The 15,620-nt window shown below is 41.9% G+C and overlaps 1 protein-coding gene across 3 annotated transcripts in view; it reads right to left on the bottom strand.

Annotated features, from left to right (window-relative positions):
• The window catches only part of SACS (sacsin molecular chaperone), a 66,411-nt gene that overhangs the window by 27,992 nt on the left and 22,799 nt on the right, over positions 1-15,620 (bottom strand). For 2 of the 3 annotated variants that reach the window (XM_087759347.1, XM_087759346.1), the window contains 2 exons: positions 4,910-5,060; positions 1,851-1,938 (listed from right to left, as the gene is read on the bottom strand). In XM_087759347.1, the coding sequence (XP_087615473.1) occupies positions 1,851-1,938; positions 4,910-5,060 (239 nt within the window). Of the gene's footprint in view, positions 1-1,850; positions 1,939-4,909; positions 5,061-5,327; positions 5,455-15,620 lie in introns of those variants that run through there. The other variant, XM_087759348.1, reaches the window with a different exon arrangement.

Genomic DNA, 15,620 nt, shown 5'->3' with positions numbered 1-15,620 from the left:
GCAGGCGGAGGTGTTTAAACAACACATTTCACTATGGGAACCACAAAAACAGACAAGTAACTTTTAAGTGATAGGACTGAAGATAGACATTATTCTAACTCTTTACATCTAAGAGCAGAGCTGCTCTATGTATGTCACAAAAATTACTCTATCTTGAGATCATGACTTACAGCATCCTGTCAAAGGCTGAACTGATTTTTCTTGAGTATTAGAGCTGGTCATATTTAACACAAAACTGGTTCCACAAATCTGAAGGAGAAACTTTTTCCACAATAAGGACAGTCAAGCATTGGTACAGGAGCCCAGAGAGCCTGTGCAGTCTCCATCTTTGAAGGCTTTCCAAACTCAACCAGATCAACCCTTGAGCAACCTGGTCTGACCTCAGAGCTGACCTTGCTTCGAGCAGAAGGTTGGAGTAGAGACCTCCTGATGTCCCTTCCAACATGAATTTATTCTGTGATCGCATGAAAGGGTTATGCATTATTTGATAGACACGAGTGATGAATCAACACAGAGGTGACATGGGTGATCTTCAGAGTACTTCAGCAACCAATGTGCTTGGTTCTATTGACCATCACTTCCCAAAGTTAGAAATTCAGGGCCTTCCTTGATTCATCTGCTGTAAGGAAAAAAATCTCACAACTGAAAGACTCCAGAAGCAACACAAAAGGCTGGTACTAAAGCCTTCAGATCTTTTAGATTGACTTACATCAGAGTTGTGGGCCAGAAAAACTGAAGTGCTTTATTTAGACATGGACTGCTTAGAGCGGTATCTCTAGAGAATCTCACAGCCAAGTATTCTATCCCTGGGCACAAAAAACAGCAACAGTTTTTCTTTCCCATGAAAGATTTCTTAGGGCTACTACACTATCTTCACCATATACTTGCATGGCAAAAAAAAACGCTCGGAGAAGAAAAAAAAACTCTTTGTATTTAGTCTATCACAGCCTACATACAGCAAAAAATTATCAGAGCAAACAGTCAACAATGAGAAAAAAAAAAAAAAATTTGATGCCACAGAACCATGGGGTCCATTTTCATTTCTATCCATTGCAGGTTCTCGAGAATGTGAACATTAACTTCTGGCTAATATACAAATGTTTCACTTCCCTCTGTCACTAGAAAACCATAATCCAGTACACTCATGGCTTACATAGGCTAAGAAATACAACATTTTGTGACACCAAATAAAATATCTGCATGAAAAGAAGGGTTTCCTTTTTCATCCTACCATCCCATTAGCGTGTACTCCATTCCCTTACAATAAAGTTATTGCTGAAAGAATATTAATGCTAGCAACCAAGTAACATAATCATCATGGGTTTTAATTAAAGCATTTCTGAAGATATTCAGGTATCACAAGCTAATTCAAGATACCATACAAACAGATATACCTGCAATGTTTGTAATAAAAATGTAACTAAACATACAGAATCAAAAGAAAAACAAACAAATAATAAAAAAAAGAAGAAATCAAAAGCTTTTTACAAGTGGTATAGTTTTCTACAGTGGTTACTGAAAAGATACCCTTTCAGTATCTGAATTGCTTACAAGTATTCAGTTTATTTTATATGAGACAAGGCAGCTATTAACACTACTGCAAGGCAAGTTTTATTGATTCCAAAGGACAGAAATATTCTAATTTTTACACATGAAATTACAAAGAAAAATTAAACACCAAGGCACTTAAAAAGAGAAGTTTAATTTTCTTCGTGTAGAATGAAAAAAACAAGCGAAGGGAAAATAATCGCTTCCTATTTAAAGAAAAGAATAATTTCAACTAACTTCAGATTGCATTAGGAAATGCTTTGGTCTTGCAGTTTATAAACAGAGACAAGTATTTTTCGTACCTCCTCCTTTCAATCCTTTTGACTGAAGCTTCAGAAAAACTTGATTTTGAGACTTCTGAAGATCCACAATCTTGATACCATCAGATACCTGAAATAAAAAATAAGACAGATCTTGATCAGAACATTCTGCAGTATAAATAATTTACTGTAGCTTCATTTCCTACATATTTATTCTATGAAGTCTGGTTTTACCTAAAAGTACACAAATACTCTGAAACATCCAGTATTCAGTTTGAGCAGCACTTTCAGTCCCTAAGGTCTAGGATGGCCTCCTTTGCCCAATGATACCCCTCAGATGAAGCACCAGTTTGTTAGTAACACGACCAAAAAAATGGCTGCAAACAAATCAGGTGGAAAAAATGCCTACAGAAGCATACTAAGAGCAAGCCATGGCCTCCTGCTTTTAGGTTTGAAAAGTTCCATGTTCTGGGAACTTCTGGAAGCATACAACTAAAGCAGTTATTGTTCTAAGGTGCATGCCCATAAAAAAAAAAAAAACATACACAGGAAGTACATGGTCTATGTACTGTAGAAAGTACATATAGCTATGCAATTTCATAGGAGTTTTAAACTAAGCAGTTATCAGCTCAAAGCTTGTAATACAGAATGTGTAGAGACAAAAGTATGTCACAGAAACACCCCTGAAGAATTCAACAGCCTCATCTCCCCATTACCTCTACATGCAGACTCACTGGGAACATCACAGAGAAACCAGGGCAAACTAAGCGATAAATTCCTTAGCAGCCGTTGGGAAAACTATTTAGTAATCATAGGACACAATGGTTTTGTTGCAATTCTAGTTTTGTATTATATGCGTGTCCCAGTCATATACAATGTGATGCTAAAATAGTCACATATGATGTGATGTTATCCTGCATACCATGATAACAAATGTAGAATTAGAAGTTGCACTGTGCTAATTAGAAACTTAACCAATTCAAATGAGTTTCCATTTATAGTAAACTATATTAAAATTGTATTATGAGAAATTATATTATTATATTAGTCTCAGTTTATAGCAAAGTTCAGGACTACTTCCTCACTTTGATGGGTAAAAACAAATCACTAGAAAGAAGCTGGTGCTTACACAGATGTAGATGCTTACAATCTAACTACATTTAATAAGCAAAAGACAGTCCTAGTCCACAGTATGTAGTCATAATTTAAAAACATTAATAAAAAAAACTGTATTCCTTTTTAGTTAAACCAATTTTAAATAGTACTTACAACAACACTGCGTTTATTCTAAGTTCCTACAGAAATGTAATACATGAGATGATCTTGTCTCAAAATGTAAAATAGCTTAAATTGGGTATACCACCCACTCAGGACTCACTAAAATAAAAAAGAATCCACAGAATGCTGTAACCTGTCACCAAGTATTAAAGGGATAGAATAACCAAATTTTCTCAGGTAGGATTTTTGTAGCAAAACACCAGCAGAAACTTGGAAAATGAACAGATTTAAATTAATAGTTTAACACTGTAAGGAACGATGAGAGAAAGAGATATTGCATTTTACTTAACATCTGTAAATTGCACATAGCAGCTTTAATGGTAAAAAAGACTTACTGATGAATATTCTACTACCTCAGTAAATTAAAAAATAATTTGATCCCAGTAAAAAGGAGTTCAAAAGTTTATAAAGGATTTTCAAAATTGCTACAATACAAATATTCCCATATGTATTTTAGTTTAATATTAAAAAAAAAAATAAGAATAGCTATTACAGTCTGCTTACTGACTGTTCCCTGCCAAAAGATAGTTTTCTGTGCCAGACAGAGCTCTGCTCAGATCTTCGCTTCCAGATGAATTTTAGAAAGTGATATACAGATCTCCTTCCTCCCAAAACAGGAAGGCCTGGAGAGAACAAAATCAAGGACGCACAAAACCAGGCAAGAAAACAAAAGATAAACTACGCAGGTAGTTTGTTTCAAACCTGAGCGCTCAAAGATTACTTGTGTTCCCCATCTAGGTTTTAAAAGCTTCTTGAGCAATACAACTACTAACATCTAGTTCTTTCCTAGCATCATAGAATGGTTTGGGTTAGAAGGGACCTTTAAAGATCAGCTAGTCCAACACCCCTGCCACTGGCAGGGACATCTTTCACTACATCAGGCTGCTGAAAGCTCCATCTGACCTGACCTTGAACACTTCCAAAGATGGGGCACCCACAGCTTCTCTGGGCAACCTGTTCCAGTGTCTCACCATCCTAATCATAAAATATTTCTTCCTTATGTCCAATCTAAACCTACCCTCATTCAGATTAAAACCATTGCCCCTTCTCCTATCACTACATGCCTTGGTACACAGTCTCCCTCCATCTTTCTTGTAAGTCCCCTTTATACACTGAAAGGCTGCAATAAGGTCTCCCCAGAGCCTTCTCTTCTCCTTTATGCATTTGCAAGTCTCCTTGCCCTATTTAACCCTAATTTCCAATCTTTTTTCTCTCCCCTTCTTGCCTCTACTCATCCCATCCCACCAATATCTCCAGGTTCCCACTTCCCAAGAGCATGGCTAGAAGCATGCCAAGCAGTACTGAAACGGTGACCCCACGCTGATGCCTTCAACAGAACAAGGTCATTCATTCGATTCTCTCTCCTGTACCCAGACCTCAATTTTTAACTTGTAAGAGCTTCTTGTCATGGTGATGTCAACTCTGCTGGCAAGCAAGTAGAAAACCAATTAAAGATCCAAAGGAAGCCAGAACAAACTCACCAGCACTCTCAGGTGAGCCTTCTGTGTCGTCATCCCCCCCAAAGAAATAAGGATAAAGCGCGTGGATTATGTCAGAAAAAGACACAAACACTCGAATGATAAAAGCTGGCACCACCAAGAGGAGTATGAGGGTCAGATGCTTGTCCAAGCGACCTCCTTGCTTCCCGTGAGAGACCCAGGCGTAAGGACAGGCACACACTGTGCTGCCCACGCACCAGAAGACCTGACAAGATGCAAAAAGCAGCCTGGTGGGGACTTCCAGCTCCAGGGCGGTGTGAGAGGTCACCAGAGAACGCAGGTGCCCCCGCCGCCCCCTCCGCCCGCCCCGCCGCGCCCCCTCACCTCTCTCCCGCCGTGCCACAGCCGCTGCTCGGCGGGGGGGAAGCCGGCTTCCGCGTCAATCCGCGCCTTCACGTCCCCCACAGCCGCGGAAGGCGGCAGCTCGAAGGTCCTGCAGCCCAGGCAGTCATGGAGGACGGTCACCCGGGCCAGCCTGCGACAACACGACAGACACCAGCTGAGGAGAGACGCGCGGCGCCCTGCCCCGGCGCCCACCCGCCGCTTGCCCGCCCTCCCCCTCGGGCACCCCCGAGGCCCGGGACGGGCGCCGGAGCCCGCTAGAGTACAGGGATGGGCAGGCGGTTGCCTGCCCCCCCCTCTCCGGCGGGGGAAGGAGCCACCAGGCCTGCGAGCGGAGCCACCGCAGCAACGCACGCCCGCGGCCTCCCCTCCCGTCCCGTCCCGCCCCGCCGCCACTCACATGCCCGCCGCTGCACACAAAGGACCGTTAGCTGCTGCTGCTGCTGCCGCGGCCGCCGCGGCCGCTCCCCGCACGGGGAAGGGGCGGGGCTGCGCACGGCGGCGAGCGGGAGGGGCTCGCCCTGAGGTCTGCGCCGTGGAGGAAGAGGGAGGAGGGAAGCGGGTGAAGAAGGCGCCCTAAAAGCAGCAGCAGCGGCTGTGGGGGTGAGGCGCGCCCGGCTCGGCCCGACCCCTCAGTGAGTCCCCGCGGCGGGTGGCGGCCTGGGCCGTCTGCCGTCGCCAGCTCTGCCTTCGCGCAGGGCGGCCCCGCGGATGGGGTTTCGCGGCTCCGCGGCGCTGGGGGAGGCTTCCCGCGGCCCTGTGCCCGGTGTGTGGGGCTCGTCGCTCCCGCTGCCTGCCGGGGCCCTCGGGTGAGCGAGCCCGGTCGCCTCGGGCGAGGGGAAGGAGGTAGCCTCGCCTGGCCAGCGGAGCATGTGTGACAGGAGGCTGCCAGAGCCGTGACTAACGCTGAGCTCCAGAGACGTTACCGCATGCAAATTCCTTCTTCGGCAGGACAGGGAGGCAGCCTGGCGTTTCACATCATTCCCAGCATTCAGGCACCACCACATGGAGCACACAAGGTTACGGCTGATGAACTGCATGTTTCTCAAGGATTCACAACGCAGAAGGAAACCTCATTTTTGTGCTCTTTGAGGGTCATTCCATTGATCATGAGTATTTATTAGTGTTGATCTTCTACTTTATCTCACATATGGTAAGTCCTCATGCCATTCAAGACTTACAGAAAGTGCTCCCTCTCCTGAAAATAGGCAAGAAAAACTTATTCCCGTCTCCCAAGGTTTAGTCAGAGGCAAAGCACATAGTGGTTGCAATTGTTCTAACCCAGCCTCTGCAAAAGCTTAGTGATTTCCGATGGGCTAGTTGCAAAGGAAGTTCTGTAAAATTGAGATGGATGCTGACGGATGGAGGAAACAACTTAATGACCATCAATATGGAAAATATTGAAGTACTTGGTGCATTAGTCTTCAAAGGCAAGGCCTGCTCCCACTCTCTGGCACATTTTGAAAAGCAGAGGAGCAACCAAGGATGAGAACTGAGCAACAATTAAGAGCTACATAGAGAAGTCGTATGTATTCAGGTCTATATGACCAGATGGGATTCCACTGAGGGTGTTCAAAATGCAGGCCAACGTGACCACAAGGTCATCTAGGAAATCTGCCATCAAGAACAATGATTGGGATAGTTTCGTGGCTAGAAAAAAGCCCATCATCATGAAAAGCTAAACAGAAGCGGAAAGAAACTAAAGGCCAGTAAATCTCACGTTGGTCCCAAGAGGTATCATGGAGAACATCCACTTGGAATCCACTTCCAAATACTTGAAGGACAAAAAGATGATCAGGAAAAGTAAATGTGAATTGACAAGGGTTTAATCAACTTAATCGTCTTCTGTACTGAGATGACCACGTATGTAGATTAATGAAAAGTACTGGATGAAATACACCTTGACTTTTAGTATGGCTTTTGATGCTTTCTCCTAGATCATTACATTCAGAAGGTGAGGAAGTATGGGCTGGAAGTTAGGTGGGTTGAAAGTTTATTGCACCACTGAGATCAAGAAGTTGCATTAAGTAGTTCAACACTGAGCTGGCAAAAAACAGAGTACTCTAAGCACACGCGTTGGGTAGGCCTCGTACTGTTCAACATCTTCATCAGCGACCTAGATGATGACAAAGCACTCGAAGCAAATTTGCAGAAGGCACTTGTGTACAAGTGTTAAGAGCTTTCTGTTGATGCCTGAAGTCTATCAGAGACAGGCTTTAATATGGCTGGTACAGAAATGAAGTAACTGTTATGTTGTAAGGTGACTGATAAAATAAAACAGTAAATTAATTGTCCTTGAAGGTGATTTGTCAAAACTAACAGTAGAAAGGTACAGTCTGCTAAAGATTTATGATGATTGGATAATATCATGGCAAGATAAATCAGGAAGTATCTGATTGGGTGACGCATGTGATGCCTATCTGAGAGATCACCAACATAAGCAAAAGCTGTGACAAATCAAGCTTGGGAAAGCTGTTCTGAAACCTCAGAGTAGATCCCATTTGGGGACATAGCTGCTGATCAGAGAGGAGGAGGACCTTGCCTTTGCTGCATGCCTGAGGCAGAGAAGCCTCACATGTGAATGCTGGTCCAGGTTGGTGGTAGCACCCATAGATCAGTGATAGCTGCCCCCCATCATCAGTGTGGGTACCCTCCCTCAGTCACCAGCTGGGTGGCACGTGGGAGCACGGCTTCTCTGCTATAGCCATGTTGAGCTGCTGGTGGCTAGTAAGGTGGCAGTACTGCAACAGTGGCTCAATTAGTGTATGAGCGAGCCAGGTTGGTGTGTGTTTGTATGAACGTGTATATTGTTGTAATTATTAGGTTAGATATTGTTTGCATATAACCATAACATTAGCAATAAGATTACCAATAACTAGTTGGAATAGTTTTTTATGCAGTAAAGGGTAGTGAAGATCAATGATCCCTGTGGTTCTCATCAGTCAATTAAACGGGCAGGCTGGGCAAATCAGTCTTCAAGCTCCAGGGCTTTAGCCTATCTGTGATCCCAATGAGCTAAGGGGACCTTAAGAAACTTGTGGAGGTGGCCAACAGAAACCCCCCAAGGTTCATTGTGTGCAAAGTTCTGCGCCTGGGACCATGGGCCATGCATCAGCATAGCCTGGAAAGTGACAGGCTGAATAGCAGCCCTACTTCAAAGGAGCTGGGGGATGCCAGGCTGAATACGAGGCACCAGCATGCTCACTCTAGAAGGAGGATGACCAGTAGATTAGGGGAAGTGAGTCTCTGCTCAGTGCTGATGAAGCTGGATTTCGGATATTGTGTCCAGAACATGATGTTTTGAGTTTCCTCACTTCCACATCCCAGCAGAGGACTACTAACACATTCAGAGGCCCCAAGCATGTCATCTACAAGGAGAAGATGGGGAGCTGGACTTGTTTAGTCTGATGAAGAGGAGACTAAGGTGCAATATAGTAACATCCTGCAACTACCTGAAGGGCAGTTACAAAGGGGCTGGAACTGAGCTCTTCTTAGTATGCAAGACTGTAACAAGGGGCAGTGGCCGCAAACTGCAGCCTGGGAGGTTGACACTGGACAGTGGGAAAAAACTGTCACTAGGAGAGTAGTGCAGTAGTGGCATGGGTTGTCAAGAGGCATGCTTCATATTGGAGTATTCTCAAGGCTTAGCCAGACTGATCTGACCAAGGCTTAGCCATGACTGACCTGATCCAGTATTGGTGATCCTCCTGCTTTGAGCAGGAAAATGGACTAGAGATCTCCAGCCAACAATTCCATTTTATTCCAACAGGTCCTCAATTCCAGTCCTCAACTATAAACTAAAATATTAATAACTTTACTCAGTGACAGGGAATTAAAACTGCAACTTGGGAGCAACACATAGCAGAGTTTCTGTGAAAGGGGGAAAAGACACAATGAACCCTTTTCCAGAAAATATATCAAGCTAAGAAAAGATAAGGCCAGTAAAATGGAAGGAAGCCTAAAAACCACAGAGGTCAGGGGGATCAGGATCCCACCCAGTATCTAGGTAGACAGAGCTTTCCCAGTGCTGCAACATCTTATTTCATTCATCAGCAATGTTTGTATATTGAATACTACAGGATTATATAGAAAAATGTTAGAAACTTTGTGGGTCTGATCCTGATTTCACACTATAAATAACTATAAAAAAAATTTAGAAAAATCTATTTCAACTTAAACAAGATTAATCTAACCCTTTGCTTTTAGTTTAGGTCTTTGTTCATTTTTCTATCCTTTCATCTTTTTAATTTTCCACTTTGTTTCACCCGTTTCACAGTTTCTGTCATCGTGATATTTTTCATAATATGTCCAAAGGAATGAGAAGGCTGCCTTCCAGTCTCTTATGTTTATCTTTTTATGTCTTAATACCAAGGGAATATACTACCTGCAGAAGGGTGTGGCATGAGGGGTCACAAATGCGAATGACTGGACAAGATGGAGGGAGGGAAACCTGATGCAGTCCCATCCATATCAGCTACTAAAAAGTCTCCAGACCAGTTGAACCACCAAGCCACATTGGCAAAATCTAATTCTTCTTCTCCAGCTGGGATCACAGGAGTGATTTAGCGTTTTATGAAGCATGCACGATTGTTTGAACAGGACCCTGGAGAGAAACAGAGCTATCTCAACTCACAGCCACCTCTTCGTGATGACCATCTCAAATGGTAGGGCTCATTCAGGGGCACAAACAATCCTCCTGTTGATAACTGGCTGAAGTTCCCCAACCCATGTCACATCACATGACAAGACAACACTCCCAAATTATGTCCCGTGATGATTCAGTGTTAGTACTGGAGGAAAAATCTCCAGGTACCACAGATTCTCTCTAGTATGTGACCTCTGCAGTAGAGGGGGAGGAGTTGGGAAGAACCGGTGATACAGAACTGGAAGGGTGCAAAGTTCTGGACAAAGAAGTAGGAATCCTGAGCTCCTTGAAATTAGCCATACCTGTTCCCCTCATAAATCTGATCTTCTTGTCACAGGGGAGACTTTTTCATACTGGCAGGACACTTTTCTCTCCATTTCTATTTACTGTGGGACACCTTTCATTTGCTTCTCCTTTATCATGTATTTTCTACTATGTTTTTCCCTTTTCATAATTTCTGCCTTTGGATTCTTTTTTCTGTCCATCCGGATAGAAGCAAGATGTTCATCCTCTTAGTACATCTGTATTAATAGATGGCTAGGGCATGTGTTCCAGCGTAGCCCTTTGATCATCCACACTGTTTAACTGTTGGCATGCTTCTTAGCACAATTTTAACCCATAGCCATCACCAGTCTTCAGAATGATGATCAGGCACAATTCATAAACTAAGGACAACTAAACACAGGCAGAAGGGACAAGGACATTTGGTTTTAGGGCCAAAGACTGTTGAGTTTTTTAAATCCAAGGTGTGCTGTGCCACTTACCCTTAGAGTTCTGGCCCCTTCCCAAGGGCACTGTCCCTGTTTGTTTATTGGATAGATGTTGCTATTGATGCTAATAAGCAAGACTCCCACCAATTTCAGTGATGCCAAAATTTCAAATTACTGATTTTTTGGCATAGGCTCCTAACAAGAGAAGGCACTGATTTAAGTAACAAAGACAAGGAAAAATGAACACTGATTCTGACAGCAGATCCAAAGAATGGGGAAAAATGAGCTCTTCTCAAACTCTACAAAAAAAGCAAAGAGTAGAAGTATTCCAAGTACAGTTTCAGTAGAAACCTATTTGCAAAAACTTAATTGGAATTTAAAGTCACTCCTACAGCATAAATTATAATGCTGATTTCACTCAGCAACATCCTGGCCATTCATCTGGCAAGGAATGTAGAATATAAATCTCCTTTTTATTACAAAGTGATTTATACATATCCTGTTATCCATCATCAAACTCTTTTTTACAACTTATGACAGTGACGTTTGTAAACCTTATTCTTTTTTCCTGATATCCAAATAAAAATATCCTAGAAAAGTGACTATGTAGAAGTTATACTGTCTGACCGACAGGGAGTACATGTTCCAGTCTGCAGATTTTTGCAACAAAAAAACCCAACCTTTTTTTATTTTTAGTCTTGCTTATCCCTTTGGAAAACAGAACTATGGAAGCTGTGTAACCGTAGTGAAATTAAAGGTATCACATACATATTTGTTATGCAGAACTACTGTTAATGATTGTACATGAGAATGTAAAAAAATCCATTTGACCCGACCAGGTGGGAATTTTGTAGCCACGGCAGTTAGAAAAAAGTATCTTTTAAATCTGAAATGATTGGGACTGATTTGAGAATTTTTAAATACTACATATAGAAATTCCTATGATAACATTTTCATAACCGCTTTTCCAAGCAGAACAGCATTTAGATTTAAAAATACATACAGAAAATTCTCCTGTGGCTATAAACAAGAGTTCTGTTTGGTTCAGAATGAGGTCATATAACCCCTACAAGAAGGGACATGCAATAAAAAAAAAATGGAAAGAGTCTCTGCAACATTAAAGTATTTTTATAAAATGAAATGAAAATCGTTTTCATAGTGACATTTCCTTGAAAACAGAAAATTCTGTGTTGTGGAATGACCTCATATTTCCAATAATTTAAAATCAGTGTGCAGGAGCAGAAAGAGATGGATGCAAGCCCCTTCCTTCCTTATCACTGTGCTTAGAAAGAAGGAATGGAGTCTGTAAAAGGAGTGTGTGGTGTGATAAGAAACAAACACAATTAGGTCACTAATGCACGAGGAAACCCACTGCAGTACAGTAGCTTCCAGTGCAGCAAATGACATTCTGCAGTGCTGGCAGGCAAGTAGCAGTGACTCAACAACTACATCTAGATTTGAGACAGTGCACACCAAACATAAACCCAAAACTTTCTACGACACAGTAAGCACTTACCTTCATTCTTAAATCAACTCCTTAAGTGTTTCTAACAGATGTTTTAAACATTACATTGTATATATTTCGCATTAGCCGGAGATGACAGCTTGCATTGGTCTGTAGTCACTGCCAGGAGCTTGCTTTATCCTTGCTTACTAATGCCTTTGCAAGAAGTATGAGAATAAACCTACCATTTGCTGATGACACATGTGCTGCTCATTGGAAAGCCACCCCTTACTGGAAAGTTTCTATGTTATTTGAATAGCTCCATTAACAGAAAACAAGTAATTTTTTTCTTAAAACAAATCACTGAAATGGCTATAGTCCTATCTAGTACAAATGACTAAAAAACCCCTCTGGCCTGTGAAGCATTTGATTCAAACAAAATATCTAGTTTTGCCCTAAAATCTGTTACACAACTTAAGTAATTTGCTGAAACTATTTTATTATAGATTGGTGCAGTGAGTTTAAATCAATTCTCCTACCCTGCACTCCTCATGTGAAACCATTATAGGCAGCTTCTAAGCAAAATATCTATATAATTGTGGCTTAGTGAAATATTAATGAACTGGAGGAAAGTATTATCTTATTCCTTGTGCAAACTGATGTGTTTCTAAGTGTCAAATATCAAAAGAACAGGATACTTTTGAAATACTGCTGTGCTGGTTTTGGCTGGGCTACAGTTAATTTTCTTCATAGTAGCTAGTATGAGGCTATGTTTTGAATTTGTGCTGAAAACAGTGTTGATAATACAGAGATGTTTTCGTTATTGCTGAGCAGTGCTTACACAGAGTCAAGGCCTTTTCTGCTTCTCACCCCATCCCACCCCACCAGCGAGTGTGCTGGGGGTGCACAAGAAGTTGGGAGGGGACACAGCTGGGACAGCTGACCCCAACTGACCAAAGGGATGTTCCATACCATATGACATGATGCACAGCGTATAAAGCTGGGGGAAGAAGAAGGAAGGGGGGGGACGTTTGAAGTTATGGCGTTTGTCTTCCCAAGTCACCGTTAAGTGTGATGGAGCCCTGCTTTCCTGCAGATGGCTGAACACCTGCCCGATGATGGGAAGTGATGAATGAATTCCTTGTTTTGCTTTGCTTGCATGCCCAGCTTTTGCTTTACCTGTTAAACTGTCTTTGTCTCAACCCACAAGTTTTCTCACTTTTACCCTTCCTATTCTCTCTCCCGTCGGCCACTGGAGGGGAGTGAGCGAGCGGCTGGGTGGTGCTTAGTTGCCAGCTGAGGTTAAACTGACAACTGCTAAAAACAAACAAAAGATTTAGGGGCATAGAGGCCAGGAACAGCCATTTATTTCCATCTAAGATTTTGATCTCTCAGCTATTTGCTTTAATGTTCAGGCCAGTTCCTTGATGGCACTAAACAAATGCTAATGGAAAGTACTTAAAAGACCTATAAAACTTGTTTCAGTTTATTCTTTGCAAATAAAAAGCACAGCAAGAAGGCATAAATAAATGATAAAATTTCAAAATCTTCTCAAATACCAAAGTAAAATTTCCTTTTAGATCTACTTCTGGGAAAAGACTACTTTAAATGAAGTCCTCAAAGAGAGGACCTAACCTTACTCTTAAGTATAGTACATTAACCATTACTCCACAAATTTGAATCACTGAGAGTCACAGGGTTTTCTATTCCAGATGGTACAAATAACAAAATACCAGTACAAAATGCTTGGCATTTCAAACTATGCAAAAGATTAAACCAAAATAGTGATAAAAATAAACACCTTAATTGCTCGTTAGAGAATTGCATTAGGAGGGACTACAGTGTTGCAAGAACTGCTGTTGGCATACATTTTTTCATAAGCAATATGTTATATTACTGGTGGTGTTTTCTTACAGCCTTTGGTGCCAATAAAAGGGCCAGATTTAGAACACCCACTTTAACCTTGAAACATCAAAAAAGCAGAGCCTGTATTTTCAAATTTATTTCAGTCCCTAATGTAGGTTCCTAAATACCATAATGAATCCAGGCCTAGGTTTTTTGCCTCCATTTAGGACACACGGTAATCAGCTTATCAAAGGTATTTTTTTCCACACTGTCTTAAGACATTTTTCTTATTTTCATTCCAGAATACTTAATGAAGCTACTGTCTTTCTCCATACATGAGGAAAGTCCACTCAATAACTAAAATGAGATCAGCGGCCCCAGATTACACATACATTAAACATTTTAAGAAGTATTTCTCCATCCCTATTGCTTCTGAATACTGCATGTAATCAAGCTCCACAGTTTCATAATATTTTGTAGACATCAGTAAACAGAGCCCTATGTATATGAAGAAAATTAGAATATCAAACAGAAGGAAATACAAGGTCTGTAATTTTCTTAAATGATGAAAAGCCACAACTTCAAACACCTCTGCAAGTATCTGTACATCAGATAGTAGATGATACCTAGTAATATCCTTTCAGACAATGCTAGCTCTTTACCAGCTCTGTATCAGTTCTGTCTCCTTCATAGCAGGGTTTCATACAGAAATGCAAGCAACAATTTATCCTTCAGACAACAGAAGGATGAGCGGCACAGAGGAAGAACCATGAGCCATATGTAAGGCCTAGTGAGAGGAAGGGAGGAAAACAGGAAGAAACAACACAGGGCATCCTCTTCTGGGAAAGCACAGAGAAGAAGTGAAAGGGATTCCTGGGTTGCGTGACAAGCCCAGTCACACAACTGTAATAGCTGCAAGTAAATACTGCTCCAAACACTAGCTCATACACAAGAGTTGCAGGATCGTTCACTGGGAATCAGAGGCCGTGTTTCCATGTCCTGTCCTACATAAAGTAGCATGGGGTAAGACATCAAGTACTTCCAGCCTCCTACACCCCCACTGTGTTTCACTCTTCTTTCCAGTTTACTGGTGGAACTTCTTATATAACTGCCGCTTGCCCTAGTATTACCCAATTTAACAAATTCTCACTATTTGAATTGTTTGAGCTAATTTGACTCATTTTGACGGAGCTGAGACACAAAGCACAAGGCAGCTATGATATCTGCAGCATGGAGGGTGTGCTAGCCTGTAGCTTCAGCAAGGATAAGACATAAAGACATCCTAACTACTTGCAGTGAAGTGGATGGTAAAACTTCCACTACTTGGGGGCAGGGTACTTTTGAAAATGTCATCATTCTTGTTTACATCTCTGTCAGTGTGACCAAACAGATACAGTATGCCTCTTGGCATACCGCTGTATATTTGGACACAAGAGAAGCAGGAAATGTAGAAGTCAAGGGAGTTTTCTACAAAGGTTAAAGAAAGTGAGGTGGGGAACAGGACACTTACAGAGGCTACAGAGCAGATTTTTAAATGTACAACAGACTGTATGCTTATTTATTATGCATATGTATTCATATATACACATACACACTTATGGAAAGAGTTGATTAGATACAATTATTATTATAATCTATGTAAAATCTCTATTGAAATATGGGTATGACTTTAAGTGCAAAGTTGACTAAGCCTGTGTTAAATTCTGTTCAATTAGCCTGCTCGTGCCTATCTTGAACAGAAGTAGCCACACTGAAAAAAAAATGGCAGCAGTAAAGGGTTTCACAGTCAGTGAAGACTGGATTAGCAGCTGATGGGTTGTGGTAACAAAAGCTGTAGTGTGACTGTATCCCACCTCAGCATCAGCATTGCAAGAGCTGCAGTGCACTCGCTCCCTCTCTCCGGTCTTGGACCAGTTTAAAGCACTTCAGTACCCAAAGATTTTTGTGGATGCATCGTAACCAGATTAATGGCAACATGTGCTTAACACAAACTAACATTGCAGCAAAATCCATCTACAAAATAATCAGTGAAGCCTTCCTGGAAAAGAA

The sequence above is a fragment of the Nipponia nippon genome, unplaced genomic scaffold (genome assembly GCF_047370975.1).
Source record: "Nipponia nippon isolate SJK-2023a ecotype South Korea unplaced genomic scaffold, ASM4737097v1 scaffold_2, whole genome shotgun sequence".
Taxonomy (NCBI): domain Eukaryota; kingdom Metazoa; phylum Chordata; class Aves; order Pelecaniformes; family Threskiornithidae; genus Nipponia; species Nipponia nippon.
The sequence above is the reverse complement of the archived record's forward strand: the minus strand, read 5'-3'. Positions and strand labels throughout refer to the sequence as shown.